This window comes from Nesoenas mayeri (genome assembly GCF_963082525.1).
Source record: "Nesoenas mayeri genome assembly, chromosome: 9".
Lineage (NCBI taxonomy): Eukaryota > Metazoa > Chordata > Aves > Columbiformes > Columbidae > Nesoenas > Nesoenas mayeri.
The window spans coordinates 5,203,323-5,219,476 of record NC_137557.1 but is presented as its reverse complement, the minus strand read 5'-3'; the positions used below and the strand labels follow the sequence as shown (position 1 = coordinate 5,219,476).

The 16,154-nt window shown below is 44.0% G+C and overlaps 1 protein-coding gene across 1 annotated transcript in view; it reads left to right on the top strand.

Moving 5' to 3' along the window:
- The window catches only part of DIS3L2 (DIS3 like 3'-5' exoribonuclease 2), a 190,175-nt gene that overhangs the window by 13,240 nt on the left and 160,781 nt on the right, over positions 1–16,154 (top strand). The window contains exons 3-6 of the mRNA XM_080350020.1: positions 5,125–5,283; positions 5,585–5,727; positions 11,368–11,421; positions 15,516–15,617. Coding sequence (XP_080206146.1) covers positions 5,125–5,283; positions 5,585–5,727; positions 11,368–11,421; positions 15,516–15,617 — 458 coding nt within the window. The remainder of the gene's footprint in view (positions 1–5,124; positions 5,284–5,584; positions 5,728–11,367; positions 11,422–15,515; positions 15,618–16,154) is intronic.

The following is a 16,154-nucleotide window of genomic DNA, read 5'->3' as shown; positions in this document are numbered from 1 at the left end:
GCTTTCTTGCCATGCTTAACCTAGTCTGAACTAAATGGGAGTGTAGGACTAAGCAGGAGTTGGCATCAGGGTAGTTCTCATTGCCTTTAGTTGGTTAATTCCTGCTTTTGGAGGAAAAGCTGCCTTCCAGCTCATGGGTGTATCCTTCCAGTGTTTTCTGAAGTGCATAGCTGGGCTGTCTTGAAGAATTAAATGTCAGGGAACCTCTTGGAAGGTTGGAAGGAAATTGATTTAAGTCATTGAAATGTGTCAGCAATGAAATGAAACATTTTAGAAATATGGACAAATATTTAGTCGAGAGTGTCTCATTAACTGATAACAAATTGTTCTATTGCGTGTTATCAGTTCTGGGGCTATGCTTCTGTTTCTTCTCACGCTTATGCTAACTGTAAAGCGGACGTATTTGAAAGATTCCTTTGCATATCTAGATCATGATCTAATGCTGGGAAGCAGTGGAAAATCCTCTCAGCAATAGCAGAGTTAGAGGAGGTGTTGATGCCCAGCCATGGACTGATAAAGGTAAGTAGTAGATGGAAGTATTTTGTGTTGGAAAAGTTTGTAACAACACCATTCCATCCAACACTTTCAACATAATGTTTTGTTTGTTTTTTGTTAAGATGTAAAAGGAACCTTTACGTGTTGACATAGCCGTCAGTGGGGTGAGTCCTAAACCTCTAGAGGTGTCACCAGCACAAATGTGGTGCTCTCACAGTCCTGCCCACCCCAGAGAGCTGGCTTAAATATAAATGATGTAGATGGAAGCTTAGAGGTAAAAATGCCTAGTGACAAGGTGTATGCCCTTTGACAGAAAAGGGGAGAGCTGTACCAAGTTGTCCATGTCTTGGAAGTCACTTAGATTTCTCAAGTTAAACCAATTCTTACTGGATCCTGGATGAGGGGTATCCAAAAGGTGATGAAAATTGAGTGAGGAATATTTTCCTTCTGTGTTGGTAGTAATCAAATACCTTGACAGGTTTTGGAGGGAAGTTGGAGATGTTTTATTTTTGGTAGACAAAATTGAAGGTCTTGGTTCTTTCTTGTGTAAAGCAATATCCGAATTTTTATATAAAATTAAAGACTTTCTGGCCTTACTAACTTCATGTTCAGTTGAACATTTTAGTTGATTTAGTTGACCATCTAGTTGATAACTGACTAATAGATGTAAATTTAATTAAATGCAGTACTTTCTAAAACCTAAACCATAGAGTAACTTTGTATAAATGATGTCAGAATATGCTGATTTAAAACATCAAGCCTCCTCTTTTGCTGCAAGCCAGGTCAATTATTCTAGGAAGCTGCCCGCCTGCATTTTTTTTCCAAAATAAGAAGAGATTAATAGGTACTTAGGTTTAAAGACTAAAATGTGCCATTGCATGATGTCATTGTTGTTGTGACGGAGATGAAGCCTGATGGTTTGGATTCTGGACCGAGCTCCGGCGGAGCCCAACGGGCCACTGCTGGCCTGGGCTGCTGCCTCGGAGGCACCCCCAGCTCCATCCTTCCCCCTCCGCGTCCTGGTTGTGTGTTTCTACGTCCCACAGGTGCTTCCCCTTCTCTAGTTTGAGTTGGTTCACTGCTCCGTGTGTGCAACACCATGTCCTGTGTAGGTGTCCCTCCGTCCCTCAGGCCTCCTTGCCTCATAGAGCTGTTGGGGTTCTTTCAACCTGTGTCCCTCCAGAGGACTTCACATAATGAAGAGTCAACCACCTTTCCTCAAATTGTTGACTCCTGTATTATTGGAAATGGGAGTGGGGGGGTTGGTTGCTTCTCCAAAGTAGCAAGTGATAGGATAAGAGGAAATGGCCTCAAGTTGCACCAGGGGAGGTTTAGATTGGATATTAGCAAAAAGTTCTTAATGGAAAAGGCTGTTGGGCATTGGAACAGGCTGCCCAGGGCAGTGGTGGAGTCACCATCCCTGAAGAGGTTTCAAAGGCATTTAGACGAGGTCGTAAGGGACATGGTTTAGTGCTAGGGTTAGGTTATGGTTGGACTTGATGATCCTGAGGGTCTCTTCCAACCGAAATGATTCTATCATTCTAAAGAGCAGAATATCTAGAAATCCCAGGCAGGTGGTGGCTGCATCCGCAGAGAGCAGCTCCGTGCAGCCAGATAAACATTCCCACACACGTTGTGTTTGCTGTGCTTTGTGAACACGGCTGTGTCTTGTGTTAGAATTGCTTTGCGTTCAAGCTGGAGTGGTTCTGCACATGCAGACATGTTTGGTGCATTGTGGTTGCTTCAAACCCCCTTAGGAGGTGCCAACCACCCCCAGCTCCCACTCACTGCCCCTTAGTCTCCCTTGTACTGGTGTTATTTTTAATTTTTTATTACATTTACTTATTTATTTAGTCATTGATTATTTTGATGCCTAGAATGTGGTGTTATGTTGTGTGACATCTTACCTGAAAAGGTTTTGTTCTATCTTACAAATCATGCAGCCGTAACACCACAGAAAAAGTCAGACTTCTGACACATCTGGTGCTGGAACAGAGTTTAAGCTGGTGATAGGGGTTATTTCATAAAGAGTAGTCTCAACGTATCCCCTGCAATCTATAGAGCTGTCAGGATAGAGTTTGCTTCGTGGAATGATGTCCATTTATCCATCAGAATATTAATGCTGGGCAGCAGGAAAGCCCATCATGAGAAGTATTTCTGACTTCCAGTTTTACGGGACAGGTGCGTTATAGAAGCAAATATTGAATCTAGTTGAAATAGATGGCAACGTGTAGTTAGCTCTCTTTAACAGGAGAAATACAAGAAATTCAGAGTCATGCAGAATTCGATATGTTCCAGTTGAATGCCAATTGTGACAGTTGTCTGTGGCTTTGTAACAGGGCTGGTTTTGTTTAGCTGTAAACATCATGGCCAAGGGGGTCAAATACTTACCCAAAGGGGCCGCGTGTGGCTGGCTCACAAACCAGCTCAATCAAAGCAGAGTTTGTTCATTTGAGTCAATTCTTTTTTCTTTGGGTTTGTGTCTGAGTCTGAGCGGATGAAAAATCCCACCGGAGAGCAAGCCAAAGGTTTCAGTGTTGAAAACGGGCGAGCGCCTCGCTGCCTGTCTACTTTTCGTCACAGAGGATGCTTCTCTACCCTTTGCTGTTGCTCTGCATTATTTTTGGCAGCAGCAGCCCCAAACTTGTGAACTGATGGCCATGGCGAGCGCTGGGCCAGCTCTGCTCGGCAGTGGCTAATTCTGGTTCTCAGCTCACCTCCCAACTCACGAGACATTTTATTTTCCCTTGTTTTAATTTTCTGCTGTCTTTTTTTTTTTTGGCTCTTTCCTAATTACATGTTAAGGTGTAGCCTCCTTTTAATCCCAAGTTCTTCAATTCGTAGTAGTATTTTCTGTGAGCTGCTGTCATAGAAACGAGGGCTTTAGAGGGCCTTACAAGCTCGTGTAACCCATTTCACTACCTCAAGGAAAAAACTAGTCCTTTCAGACCAACTCTGGCAGACGTCTGTCTCACCTGTTTTTAAGAACCTCCAACAAAGCAGATTGCGTGACCTCTCTGGGTGATCAGCCTAATGCCTTGCTCTTTTAATAGTGTGCCCAAGATCCTGCCTATTGCAGTTTAAGTCAGATTCCTTCACCAAAATGTCTCTGGTGCCAATTCAAAAGCTGTTCTGCTCAGATCTCTCCAGTCCTTTTACTTTCGTTAGTTTTGAACTTTAATCTCTTGACCCTTGGGGCGTTTGCAAATCAGTTCATTGGGCATTTGCGAATCGGTTAATTTTACTAACGGTTCCGTCTCACCGTGTGGTCCATACAGGTTATATTGCCTCATTCGCATCGGTTGAAACCTACATTTGTGCTCTTGCTGTGTTACAGCCGCAGCCTCCCTGGGACAGTCTCTCTGAAAGCACAGGCAGACTATGGAAAGCTTGATGATTAGGAAAGAGGCCAAATGACATTGCCCTTATTGTCACTGAACACATTAGCCCTCTCTTCATTTCAGTGTCCCGTTTGGGGACACTCATGGGTCATTTAATCTCCTCCTGGGCTGAGCCAGCACCTCAAGTTGTCGCTCTGCCTTTCTTGGTATCTCTTGTCCTGAATTAGGAGGATTCCTCCCTCCTCCTGCTGATTTGCCTATTATTATATATGGAAGTTGGGTAAAGTAGCAGTTTTCTCTTATGGTATCATATTTTTGAAGATCTCCGCTTAAGTACAGCTTTTTAAACCTTTTTTTAAACTCACTGCTTCAGTGAGCAATCCGTGATTTCATTTGTGAACGATACCATACGTTAAAAAAAGAAAAATAATTAAAAAAATTGCCTTGTAACTTGGATAGCCCCATGGCAAATAAGTTGGCATCTCGCATTTTCTGACTTGCAGGTACAAGCTCGGAGCCGGGGCGCGTAGCCAGGAGGGGCTGGAAGGCAAAGCTGTGATGACATGTTCGGTATCCAGGTGGAGGGCCAAGAGGGCAGCTGCGCGGCGCGGGCTTGCATTCCAATGTGCTGATCCGTGGAACAGCGTTGGCACACGCTTTGGAAGCCGCTGCTCGCTCTCCTGGCTGTAGGGAAGGGGCTGAGGTGATGGCAGGGAAGGAGGGGGTGAGTCTTTGCAGGATATTTTGGTGTGATCGTGGCCTATTCTGAGCAGGCGGGACATTTGGAGCCGTGGCATTTCTTTGTGGTGTCATCATGTACTGCGCTGACTCTGGTAGCTCAAAAGTTAATTAGTCCAGAGTGAATTGCTGAGATTTTTTGGTTTTTTTGTCCTCCGTCATTCCTGAACTTCTTAATTAAGTTGTAGGGAAGTTATATTTTCTCACTACTTGGGGGCTTAATGGGGTGGAAGTTTTGGAAACAGTTTAACGATTTCACATTTTATATGTTCTAATGAATTTCCCAGGATTTTGGAAGGGTTGTATCCAACTTTAGTACCGTAATTTCCAGAGTTTTATTTATACTAAGAGAAGTCAGTGGTGGATTAAGAGGCACAAAGAGCCAATAGATTGCAAATGAACTAATGAAGACATAATTTCTTTTGGTTGAAAGTCTCTCAGTTGTGACTTGTACTGAAGTACTGCAGACCATGAGTTTCAGCAGGACCACAAGCTGGCAATGGGGTTCCTCTTCCTTCCCCTGTTATTTCAAACCTGTGTTTGATTTCAGGTCCAGAAAGGAGAGGGTTTGCAAGGACCAGAAACAACTCGGAATCTGCAAGAAGTCCCCAGAACTTCGATAGGAAGAGACAACTCTCTGAATCACAGACAGAAACAATGAACAATTCAGACAGCAGAATAAGCCCTAGACAACTGGGAACTCCCAGAGGTATTAAAGCAGAGTGTGTACATGCTTCAGGAATAAGCTGCCTTGAAGCATGTGCTCAGCACTGTTAAAAGATGGGCTGGGATGGATGCTCTTAACTCTAAAATGAGCTGTAAAACACTGTTGATTATTTGTAAAATGTGATTATTCCAGGCTTTTCGGTGCTCTGAAGTCGAGTGCCAGTATTTCTAGGCAAACTGTTCTCAGAAGTTCAAGTTTGGATACAAAGCCTCCGTACAGCTGCTGTTAAGATACGTAGACAAGTTCCATGGGCAAGATAACACTTATGAATTTTTGTTTGCAGGAGGATCCTATGCTGCTGTCCCAACATCAGGTGATAGGAAGAATCGAAATAAACCCACTCGAGGGAGGAGGAAGAGTATATTCGAAGCCTACATGTCAAAAGAAGATGTTTCAGCAGGACTGAAAAGGGGAGAGCTGATTCAGGTGCCTGGAACATAACACCACCCATGCTCTTGTGATAAGCCTGTGGAAATCACAGGCCGTTTCTGGAAATCAGTGTCAGCTGATTGCATGACAGGGAATTGATGTACTGCTTCTAGACACTACAGAAAGATTTTCTTTCCCTTTCTCAGAAGGTTCTAGAAATGCAATGAAATCTTTTCCGTTCAGCTGAAGTATAGTTTTTGGTTTGATTGCATGTTCTGTAAAATTCCACGATCGTGATGAATTGCAGAATTCTGTTTGGATGTTCTGCTAGCCATGGTAGTCATTATTGTGGAGACACTTGCTTTTACAAATGATGCTCAAAAACACAGCAGATGCTGGCGGCCTCTGTGTTTGTCAGTTTAAGTAGAAATGAATGCCCTTTGCAAGATACTTCTTGCTGATATTCCTCACAAAGATGTTCATTAGTCATCAGCAATGACGTGCAGACGCCTCTGCGTCCAGTCTGTTCTTTTTTTCAATCTATCAAGTCTTCCCGGAAGTCTTCCTCAACAAAAAGTAAAGGGAGAGTGATGGTGCAGGTAATGCTGTGGTCCCTGGGGTCTCATAGTGCTGTGCCTACCAGGACATTGCAATAGCTTGTTATAATGTAATATCAAATGGCCAGGCAGTGGTACTGGACCCTTGGTTTGCTTTGCACTCCCTGAGGACCTAGGGCTGACCCAGCTACTGATGACAGTGTGTGATTTACTGAGCTGAAGAGCCCATCAAGGTACAGAAAATAATTTGCATATATGTGTATGGTTATTTGCCTTGAACAGCTAGCAGAAAGCATGTTCTCGTTTTACTGATTCTAAAGATCAAAGATTGGACTTTGTGCTTCCATTTGGAGCAGCAAAACTGCAGCTATAGTTAGGCAGCAGTTCTCTGAATATTTAGCAAAATGTGTGGGTGGACCCATCATTTGTGTGGGTAGCTGGGTCTTAAAGAGTTTGGCATAAAAGCAGGCAGGGCTGAGGTTCACTGAGATGTAGAAGAGGGTGGTGTCTTAGGACCACTGCTGTAGTACTGTCCTCAACGTGCTGTAATGTTCTTCTGGACACGCCTGGTGTCCCAGTGAGATCAGTCTGGCTGGGGAAAAAAGGCAGGTGGAAGTCAGTGAGGGCATGAGAGACACTCATGCTGAGGCATCGTTTACCCTAACACACAACTGCTGCATTGCCATTTAATTAGTGTTGTAATGCTGATGAGGTGATGATACTTTTATCACCACATTGAAGTTGCAAATGGCATCACCTCACTTTTTGTCTGATTTCTTGTTATAATTGTATAGTAATTCTTGTTTAGTGATATAATGGTGTAATTTCTGGAGCTGTAATGAGGATTCCATATATGATTGCCTGATTCCATCCTGAAGACCAACCTGATGAGCTCTTAGCTTTCAGAAAAAAGACTATGTGGCCTATCCCTGCTGATGATCAGAGTGGTCCACTGGGCTGCTGAGACCTTCACATGACTGTTGTGGACATTCACAATGGGAAGCAAATGGTGAGGGAAGAAATCAAAGCCTCAAGCTGTGACTTTCCCCCCATGGGTGCAGCAACATATAGCAGCAACTACAGCTTCTGCCTTATCTTCAGGAGTCTGGTTTTGGTAACGCAGCCTGATAGCATTAAGTGCAGCGTGTGTAAGCTGCCGCTGAGGTCGAGTGCAGCTGCAGATGAGACAAACCAGACTATGACTACTACCTGAGAATCCCATTGAAATGCTGAGTCTCGGAGGACCTGTGATTGCATGCTCTCTGGCAGAAGAATCCCTAATTCTTGTAAATGCGTAGTGTCTACTCCAGGTCATGTGCTACGTAACTGGAAGAGTCATACGTGCTCTCTTAGGCTGTATCTGTTTTCCTTTCATCCAGTTCCACATCTCAGGGAAGCAGTAGAAGCCGGACTTAATCATTTAGGGCTGAGTCTCAGATCATGAGCATCCCAGCTCAGTATCTCTCATCGTTAGCTCATTCATCCTTATGATCTCACCAAGACCATTCATCATTGCAGTCTCAACCAGGACAGATGAGATCCTGAAAGCAACTCTAGTGAATGGACAAATACTCAGCACTGTTCTGTGCAATGGGAAGAGACATAGTGAATAAATACTTGTTGTGTTAATCTCCAAAAGCAGGGCGTTGGTCTGGCATAATAACCTACAAAAATGCTCCACAAGAGCCTGTGGAAGAGGAGAACAAGACTGTTGGTCTGAATCTGGTGGTCCTGAGCAAACTTGAGTGCTAGCCAGACAGACGTGTGACTCTCTGAGCAAGGTCTGTCCCCTGGTGCATCATGGAAACACTGCATCTGCATATATTTGTGTGAGATCTTGAGAGATCTGTTAGAGAGAAGAGACCCTATCGTGAACTCTGAGGATGTCGCTGGACTCTGGCGGTGCAGCTACGCAACTAAGTGCTCCTGAAAGTCCAACCCACTGAAACTACCAGCAGACGTGGAGATCGCTCAGATAAAACACAAGTGCCACGAAGATTAAGCAGTCCTAGATCAGGAAGAACAAAAGTCTTATCTTTATGGGTGCTGACGTCTGTCAATATTATTAGTCTTAATGGCTTCTGGTACTGTATCTGACATAACTCAGTTTTTGATCAGTGGCGTGGAGAAGTGCGCCCTGCGGGACTCCTGGCTTCGTTTAATCCCACGATGTGTGCAGCAGTGTCCTTCTGAAGGGAAGGGGATCCGAGCTCAGGTGCTTTGGAGAGTGCAGAATTCCCGCTTTCCCCCCAGTAAAGCTGCCTGTGGTGAGCAAACTCCAGACGTCTCAGGTTGGCTGGAATCACGTCGGCCGGTCTGAAGGCAAACAAGATGGAATAACTTCTGCGTAGTTATGTAAGCGGCCGGTGTTGGCGATACACAACAGATGAAGTCAGATTATGTATTAAGGAACGTTGACCCAAAGGACCGTAATCATCTTGTGAAGCACCCGCCAGAAACTCGTGTCTGCTCCTCAGCTCCAGTGTCGCGCAGACCCTCCCTGCAGCGCTGCTGGGCGCAGCGGAGCGACAGCGCGGTGTATGGAGCTGCAGAACCTGCCTCGCCGCGAAGAGGCTGTTTTTCCTTGGAAAGATCTTCTTTTGTGGGTGTGAAGGCTGGAGTTTCCCTGATTTTCATAGATTCTTTTTTAAAAGGTGGCCTTGATAGCAAGCAGATGCTTGAACCCTGACATTTTTTGGTATATCATACGTACAAACAAATCTAGGCGTAAGTGTTGTGATAGCTGTTATAAACTGCTTGATTTGAGATGCTTGAAGTTCAGTCTGAGCGTTGCCTGCCGCGGTTCTAGCAGAGCAACTTGAAAAATCATAACCCTTCTCTATCTTGCTGGAGAAGCTCAATAAGGTTGGAAACTATTTTGGCAAGTATGTGTGGAGCTGACTTGAATCATCAGAAAGTGTTTTAGAAACCTTCCTGCAAACCTTTGTCTTCCCTTTCAAAACAAAGGTCCTACTGACATAAAAACACTGATAAATATAGAAGCTATTATGTGCAATGTATTGTAAAATAATACAACATTAGTGTGACATCATGAGACTCCGCAGCCAGATCCTCACCCCCTAATACACATATGAGAACAGTTGTTCATTGCAGATGGGGAGAGTGACTGGTTCCAGATATGATATCACAGCGTGAAATGTACAACATCGTAAATAGCATTTTCATAGGCACAGATAATAGGGCCCATCTGCTTTCTAAGATAAATTTTGGGAGCTCCTTGCTTAAAGGAAGGAGCTGAAGTATTTTAATGCTGCTTGACGTAAGAATCCTCATGCTGATTATAATTAGGTGCTGCATATAAAATGTAGAGAAACAATGCCCGGTAAACGTGGTGACACTTTGCTCCTCTGTGTGTTTGCTGGAGCTGGGCATCCATGTGCCCGTAGCCGCTCCGGCGCCTTCTGGGCATGGACGAAACTCCTGATTTTTCACGCTCATAACGCGCATTTGCACCTGGCTGATTGACAGCTGTCCCAAACTATTCAAGGGGATTCTGCAGAGTAGCACAGGATATCCCCTCATCTGCTTGATGCTGGTATGGGAATTGTTTGACTCGTCGTCAAGCAGAGCAAGCATGCCTTTTCATTATTTTCCTTTCCCTCGGTAGCAGCTTCCTTTACTAACAGCGCATTGTTTTTGATGGCTGATTCTGGGAAATAAGGGGAGAAAAAGGACCATTGGGAGTTTTTCATCAGTGGGTACCAGTACTTTTAGAGGCTGGTGACAGCAAGTTTGCTCTCACTTTGCCTCATCATAAAGTATCCCCAGGGTTGCTCCCAGTGGGTTGTCTTTGTTTTCGTGCTGTTGTCCTGGGTTTTGCCTGTCGTGTGGGTAATGTGCTCGTTAATACTAGTTACATAAGGCACAAAATAAGACATCGCAGCAAAGTACTCAAATAATGCCTGAAGAATATAGAATGCATGGTGGTGGTATTTCCAAACTCGAGCAAACAAAAACAATGGAAAACCTTCATAAATCTGCACATTCTTCTTCAAGGCAGCAAAACTTCCACATGTAATCAGCCTTATTTTCCTATCGTCTGAGTGTTTCCCAGAATACATAAAAAAAATGATATGCCGCAGTAAATTTTTAAGGAAGCAATTCCTGTGAGAGGTTCCTATGATTGCCTAACAGAGAAGTACAAACAGATGGAATCTGGTCATGTAACAAATTGGCCAGCGTTGTTTCAAATACACAAGCGGAGAAAGTTTCACGGTTTCAGCCCAAAGCAGAAGCCTGTCTGAAGGCAGATTCCTCATTGTGCTTCCGTAAGAACCAAATGCAGTTTTAACTGCAGTCACTTGAATCAGAATTCCCAGGCCCCTCTTGGGATGGGAATGGCACCATTACGTATCCTGTGAGTCCTTTCTGCCTTTTTCTTGCTGGAGCAGAGCATGAGCGGCACAACTGGTTGGTTTACTTTGGAGGGGTGATATGAATTTGCTGCAGGTGACTTGAGCTTTGAGTTGGCAGATGAAGCAGAAATAGATAACCATAGAGTTCCAAATGTATTGAAGATAGCTTGACTTTAAACAGAATTTAATCCTGTAGGCTTTAAATGTTTGTTTTTTTGGAAATTCCTTTTGATTCTTCTTTGGAAATGTTCTTTATCACCGAGTTCCTGGTACTGTCTGTTTGCAGGAACAGCCTAAGCAGCCAGAGCCCCCCGAGCCTGGTACCTGCTGCCATGCGAGCTCGGCGGGTCAGCTTTTCCTCTTTCTCCCCGCCCTCCAAAATAAGCAAAACCAACACTCTGCTTTTCCAAAACAGAGCAAAACAAACCGTTTCTATTGTCTCTGTTTGTTAACGTAGTGGGTAGATGCTCAGCAGAAAATGTGTGAAGGAAACAGATCACCCAGTAGCAGCAACGAGTAGTGACTCAACATCTCTTTGATGACAGGCTGCAGCAGATCAGCTTAAGTCTATCATGGAACTGCCTTTTGGCTGGAAATTGCTTGGATGCTAAGTTGTCAAGACTTGAAATGTATAATGGAAACTTAGATGTATCTGCTGTTTCTGAGTAGATATATTACCCACAGCTCTCTAATTTAACTGATGTTATATAAAATTAATAAGATTCAGGCATAATCTTTCTCCTTTTCTATTTTTTTTTTTTAAGGGACCCTTAAGAATAAATCCTAAGAAGTACCATGAAGCCTTCATTCCATCTCCAGTAAGTGTAATTGTATATTGCTTTAAAGTTCATAAGTGAAGGTGCATTAAGATAGGAGTTATGCTGTGCACGAAAGGTCACTCAGAGGTGAATTGAGTCGGAATAAATGAAAGTGATCTAGATTTTCTTTTAAATCAAATATTTCCAAACAAATCCTGCTTTTTCGTACCTCAAAGAACTACTTACTTAGCTTGTGGAGAAATTGGGGATACTGCTGGGTCTCACAGAAGCCAGCTGAGTTCAGGTTTGAGGACCACCAGCTAGTGTAATCGGAAACCCTTGGTTTATGGCTGCAGAGGTTTTATAGATTTTCCACTGATTTAAGTTAATCTTCCCTAAACAAATATGCTCTCCATTTCGATCTGCTGCATGAGCTAATTTGAAAAGTCATTCCAGAAATAATATGCGTGATTCCTTTTCATGTGCCCGCTTTTGCACGAACTGTATCTCGGTTGGCTTGGGATGCGCTTCTGTCACATGGGACTGGCTTGTGCCTCTTATTTTGACAGAAAAGAAGGGCTCTTGCGATTTTGGGGGCTTCCAGTAGGGGTGGTGACCTCACAGCTGGCACAGCCAAGGCTTTTTATCTGGAACCAACTTGGTCAAAATGTTGCCGTCAATGAGAGGGAGTTTCATATTGAGATGTTTTGATGGTGCGGGGGAGAGAAGGCAGAGCCTGCCCCGAGACACTGAAACACTGACTCTGTTGTCCCTGCTGCTGACAGCGCTGTTGTTTTGGGGCTTGGATTGAAAATCTCGAAATTTGTGGTGTTGTCAGTTCACGTTGTTGATTTGGGATGGTTTGGAGCCCGCTTTGTTAGAGAAGGCCGGCGTTACAGGGGTGGAGGAAGGCCGGGGTTGCACAAAGTAGATCAAGATTAACTATAGGAAGAAATAGAGAACAGCTCTTGGGTACATCGGCGGAGCAGCACTGTGTGTGTAATGAAGAATCACAGTTTTTCACTTTACAGGTGTCCTTGTAGGTGTGCTAAGTGTGAGCTGTTATACATATTATCTGAAATTAAAGAATGCAAGGTGAAATGAGAAACCCAGCTACTCACATGAGTATAACTGGACATTAGTCCAGTTAATTTACTGCTAATCACCCCCGGTGTCCAGCTGTTGCCGAGTGCAGTCGATTGCTCGCTGTTCTGCATGCAGGAATATGTACATTAAGGAGGGTTAGCCAAGGTTGTTATCTCAGCTATCTTTCTACTTTCCTGCCCTTTGTGGAGCTGAATACCAGAACCAGTCTGGTTCCCTTATAACAAGCTGAATCAACACCTGGATGAAGGTGACACTGGCTGGTGTGGACACAAACCTCACAAAGACAAATGTTTTAGGGAGGTTGTCCTTTATATAACGTTATTTGCCATAAGGGAGCGTTTGCAGCCCTCGTGTTCTGCAGGACTTCCCATCATTGCCAGATGCTGCAAGAGCTGCAGCTGTGAAAAATCTCCCATTGTCTCCTGCTGTTGACTAGGGCACTGTATCCCTTTCTCTTCTTGGCTGTGGCTTCATGCGGTTCAAATGCCACAGCTGTTCACCTTCTAACACCAGAAGTCCCAGGGGGTTTCTTGCTGCAAATGTGCTCTGTCTGCTCGTCTCATTGTTGCATGAGGGGTTGAGGAGAATGCCCAGGGTCTTTCTCTCAAAAGCTGCCCAGAGAATGGACCCAGGCGTTTAAATCTCTGCCTCGCATCTCGCGTCTTCCCTGCGCACAGTGATGTGGTTGGAAATGCCGGCATTGTCAATGTGAAGAACGATACTGCTGAGCGTGAGTGATGGAGTGAGTGTGCTGGGCTTGTGGAAGACACATCCAGAGCAGATGAAAACACTGCAGGGGATGGAGAGCATTGCTGGTGATGCTCACAGGTGGCCACCAAGCAGTAAAAGCCCCATGTTCCCTGGAGGGGGCTGCAGAAGCCTCAAAACCATTCTATATGCACCTTGGGGGCAGTTAAGGCTTTGCAAGTGATTTTGTTCTGTCGTGGTTCGGTGCCATTTTAATTGGACTGGTAATCTGAAGTGCCAGTTGTGCGGAGCTGGGGACACTGAAGGAAGAAGTGGGATGCACAAGTGTTCTTGGAAATGCTTAAGTTCATCTAAAAATCAGGAGTCTGGAGCTCTAGACACAGAAGTGTTTTGTTCTGGAGAGAAAACAAAGCTGATGGCAAATTCACATTTACAGCTTGTGTGCATGTATTGAAACTGACTGCTGTAAAATGGATGTGTGTACACATATTTAATTGTATATATGTGGGTATATTGTTTGAGAGTGGCTGTAATTCAAGACAAGGCCCCTGCAGAGTATGGAGATACAGCTTTAACTGGGTAGTGTGACCCACCAGGCACCTTTACAGGGCTGGGGGAAAGGGTCTGCCTTGTGTTTTCTTGGATATAGGAGAAAAGGGAAAAAGTGTAGAACAAACAAATTATGAATGCCAGACTGTGTCCTGCAGCGCAGAGCAACTACGTGTACAGACAAAAAAAAGTGCAGACATTTTCCTTAAAAAGTGACTTTGAACTTTTAATGTATGTAGTGGGTTTAGGTAAAGAGTTGGGGCAGAAGAGGGAGGGTGGGGAGAACTGAGGAATAAGACCATGTGTAAAAAATCTGGCTTTGTGGAAAGAACAGTTTCCAATTTGAATTATGTTGGTCCAAGAGGCTTTGCAATTTTTCTGCATCTAGTCATGGGAGGCAGCTTTCACACAGCTGTTGAGCTGCTGCTGCTTTCCTTTCTAAGAGTAATTTGGTCTCTTGGAGGATGTCCGTAGTTTCACATCATGGCAAGGTTCTGCCGTTTTATCGTTTGGATATCTAAGCAGAGTAAGATATTGATGTGATATTAGGGCTTCGTGTTTTCAGGTTATAAAAGAAGTTTTTCTTGGAGACTGAGCACACTGGTAGTTCTGATTGGATTTACTCAAGCATAAGAGACTCCGGGTTGTGTATCTGAGAAGTGACTGAAGTTGCAATTAAGATTTTAATTCTTGTGAGGCTCCTTTTTTCATCGAAAGACAATGAAATACTAATCTGAAGAAACTCATCCTCTTTTGTTGTACCTCAGAACCATGCAAAGATAGATCTCTCTAGAAAAGCTATGTTGACTGCTCATGTTGATACTAACTGTTCACCTTATTTTGCGTGTTCATGGCGTGTAAACAGACACATGAAATTTTACATCTACTGGATTATGGGGAAACAAATGACAGCAGCAAGAGCACTGTCAATAATTAGCCAAAAAATAAAAGGACAAAACTAGCAATCCCCTAAAAACTAAAACCTTTGTGTTGTTCATCTTTATTCAGCCCATGAAGAAAATCTTCCAAGCTAAATCTAGATGAGCCGAATGCCAAACATGTCTGGGGTGGATAATCATAGTGTGTACAATTACGAGAGGCTCTTGTGCAAGGTTGTTAACCCAGAGTATTGAGAGAAGGTGTCCTAGCATGTCTGTTACAGTAAAAGATCATCTGGCTTGCAGTTGGCATCTGTAGGCATAATTTTCTTGAACCTCTTCTAACACTGGTTGTGCCAAATGCAGAATATATGGTGTTAACTCATTTAAAAAAGAGGCTACATCCCCAGCCATTCTCCAGGCCACCTTCACAGACCAACCTGCTGATCCCTTTTCCCACCTTTCCCATCGCACCAGCACAGCAGCAGCAGCTCTGCATGGGGTGTTTTGCAGCAATGGTTTTGGAAACGTGTTCTGAACAGCAGCTTTGAGCGCTGGGGTTGGGAACTGAACCTGTGAGGAGCTGTGAGTGCAGAGAACTCTCTCCCCATCCCAAGAGCAGCCGCAGAAGAGCTGAGCGGAGCCTGCAGACGATACGTCTTGAAGGCTTGTCTCTCTTGAATCTACTGTGCTGGCACATACATACAAAGGAGCTTATTTGAGCTTATTTGCTGAAAGGTATTGCCTGTTGAAGGGCATATGGTAAATCCATTTCATTTCTGTGCGCGACCTGTGCAGGCTGTTTGTCTCAGCAGGGTGTGCGTCTTTTTTGAGGACAGTGTTCTAAACCTCATAGTAACTGTAATTTAATATGTTTTGGTCTGGCATTTATTTTTCTTCCTCTTTCACTAGGATGGGACTCGCGATATCTTTATTGATGGAGTGGTTGCTCGCAACAGAGCCCTGAATGGTGACATCGTGGTCGTGAAGCTGCTTCCCAAGGAGCAATGGAAGGTGAGTTTGGTATATTTTTCTGTGATTTGGCAGAAAGAGCTTTTTACTGTTTTATTCACTAAACTTAGGGCCTGAGACAGAGAATTTCCTACAAATCAGGTTAGCTAAATTGCAGTCTATGCTGCTGTAGATGGACTCTATTCACTGCAGTGTTTGGAGCAGCAATACCTAAAATGTTGAAACCTCATTCTTTGCACAGAATGGCCCTTTTTGCCACTGTGTGGAGAAGTCACACAGCCTCGATGACAAGGCTGGTTGAAAGCATGGTTGGCAGAGGTGACTTCTGGCATCTGTTATTTAGCCGTCTTCATGCTGTGGCATTTGATAGCTTTGTAGGTGTTTGCAGTTGCTTAGATATTCAACAAGAGCTGTTCGCAAAGCTTTTGTAATGATTAATTCTCTAATCTGTGGGTCTTCAGTCCATAGAAAGCTTATCTTGTCACGGCTCCAGATCTTGTGGTAATACCCTTCTTAACATGAATGAAGAACGTGGGAAGTGACTGGAGCAATGCAAATGTGGGACAATCCTTTTTTCGT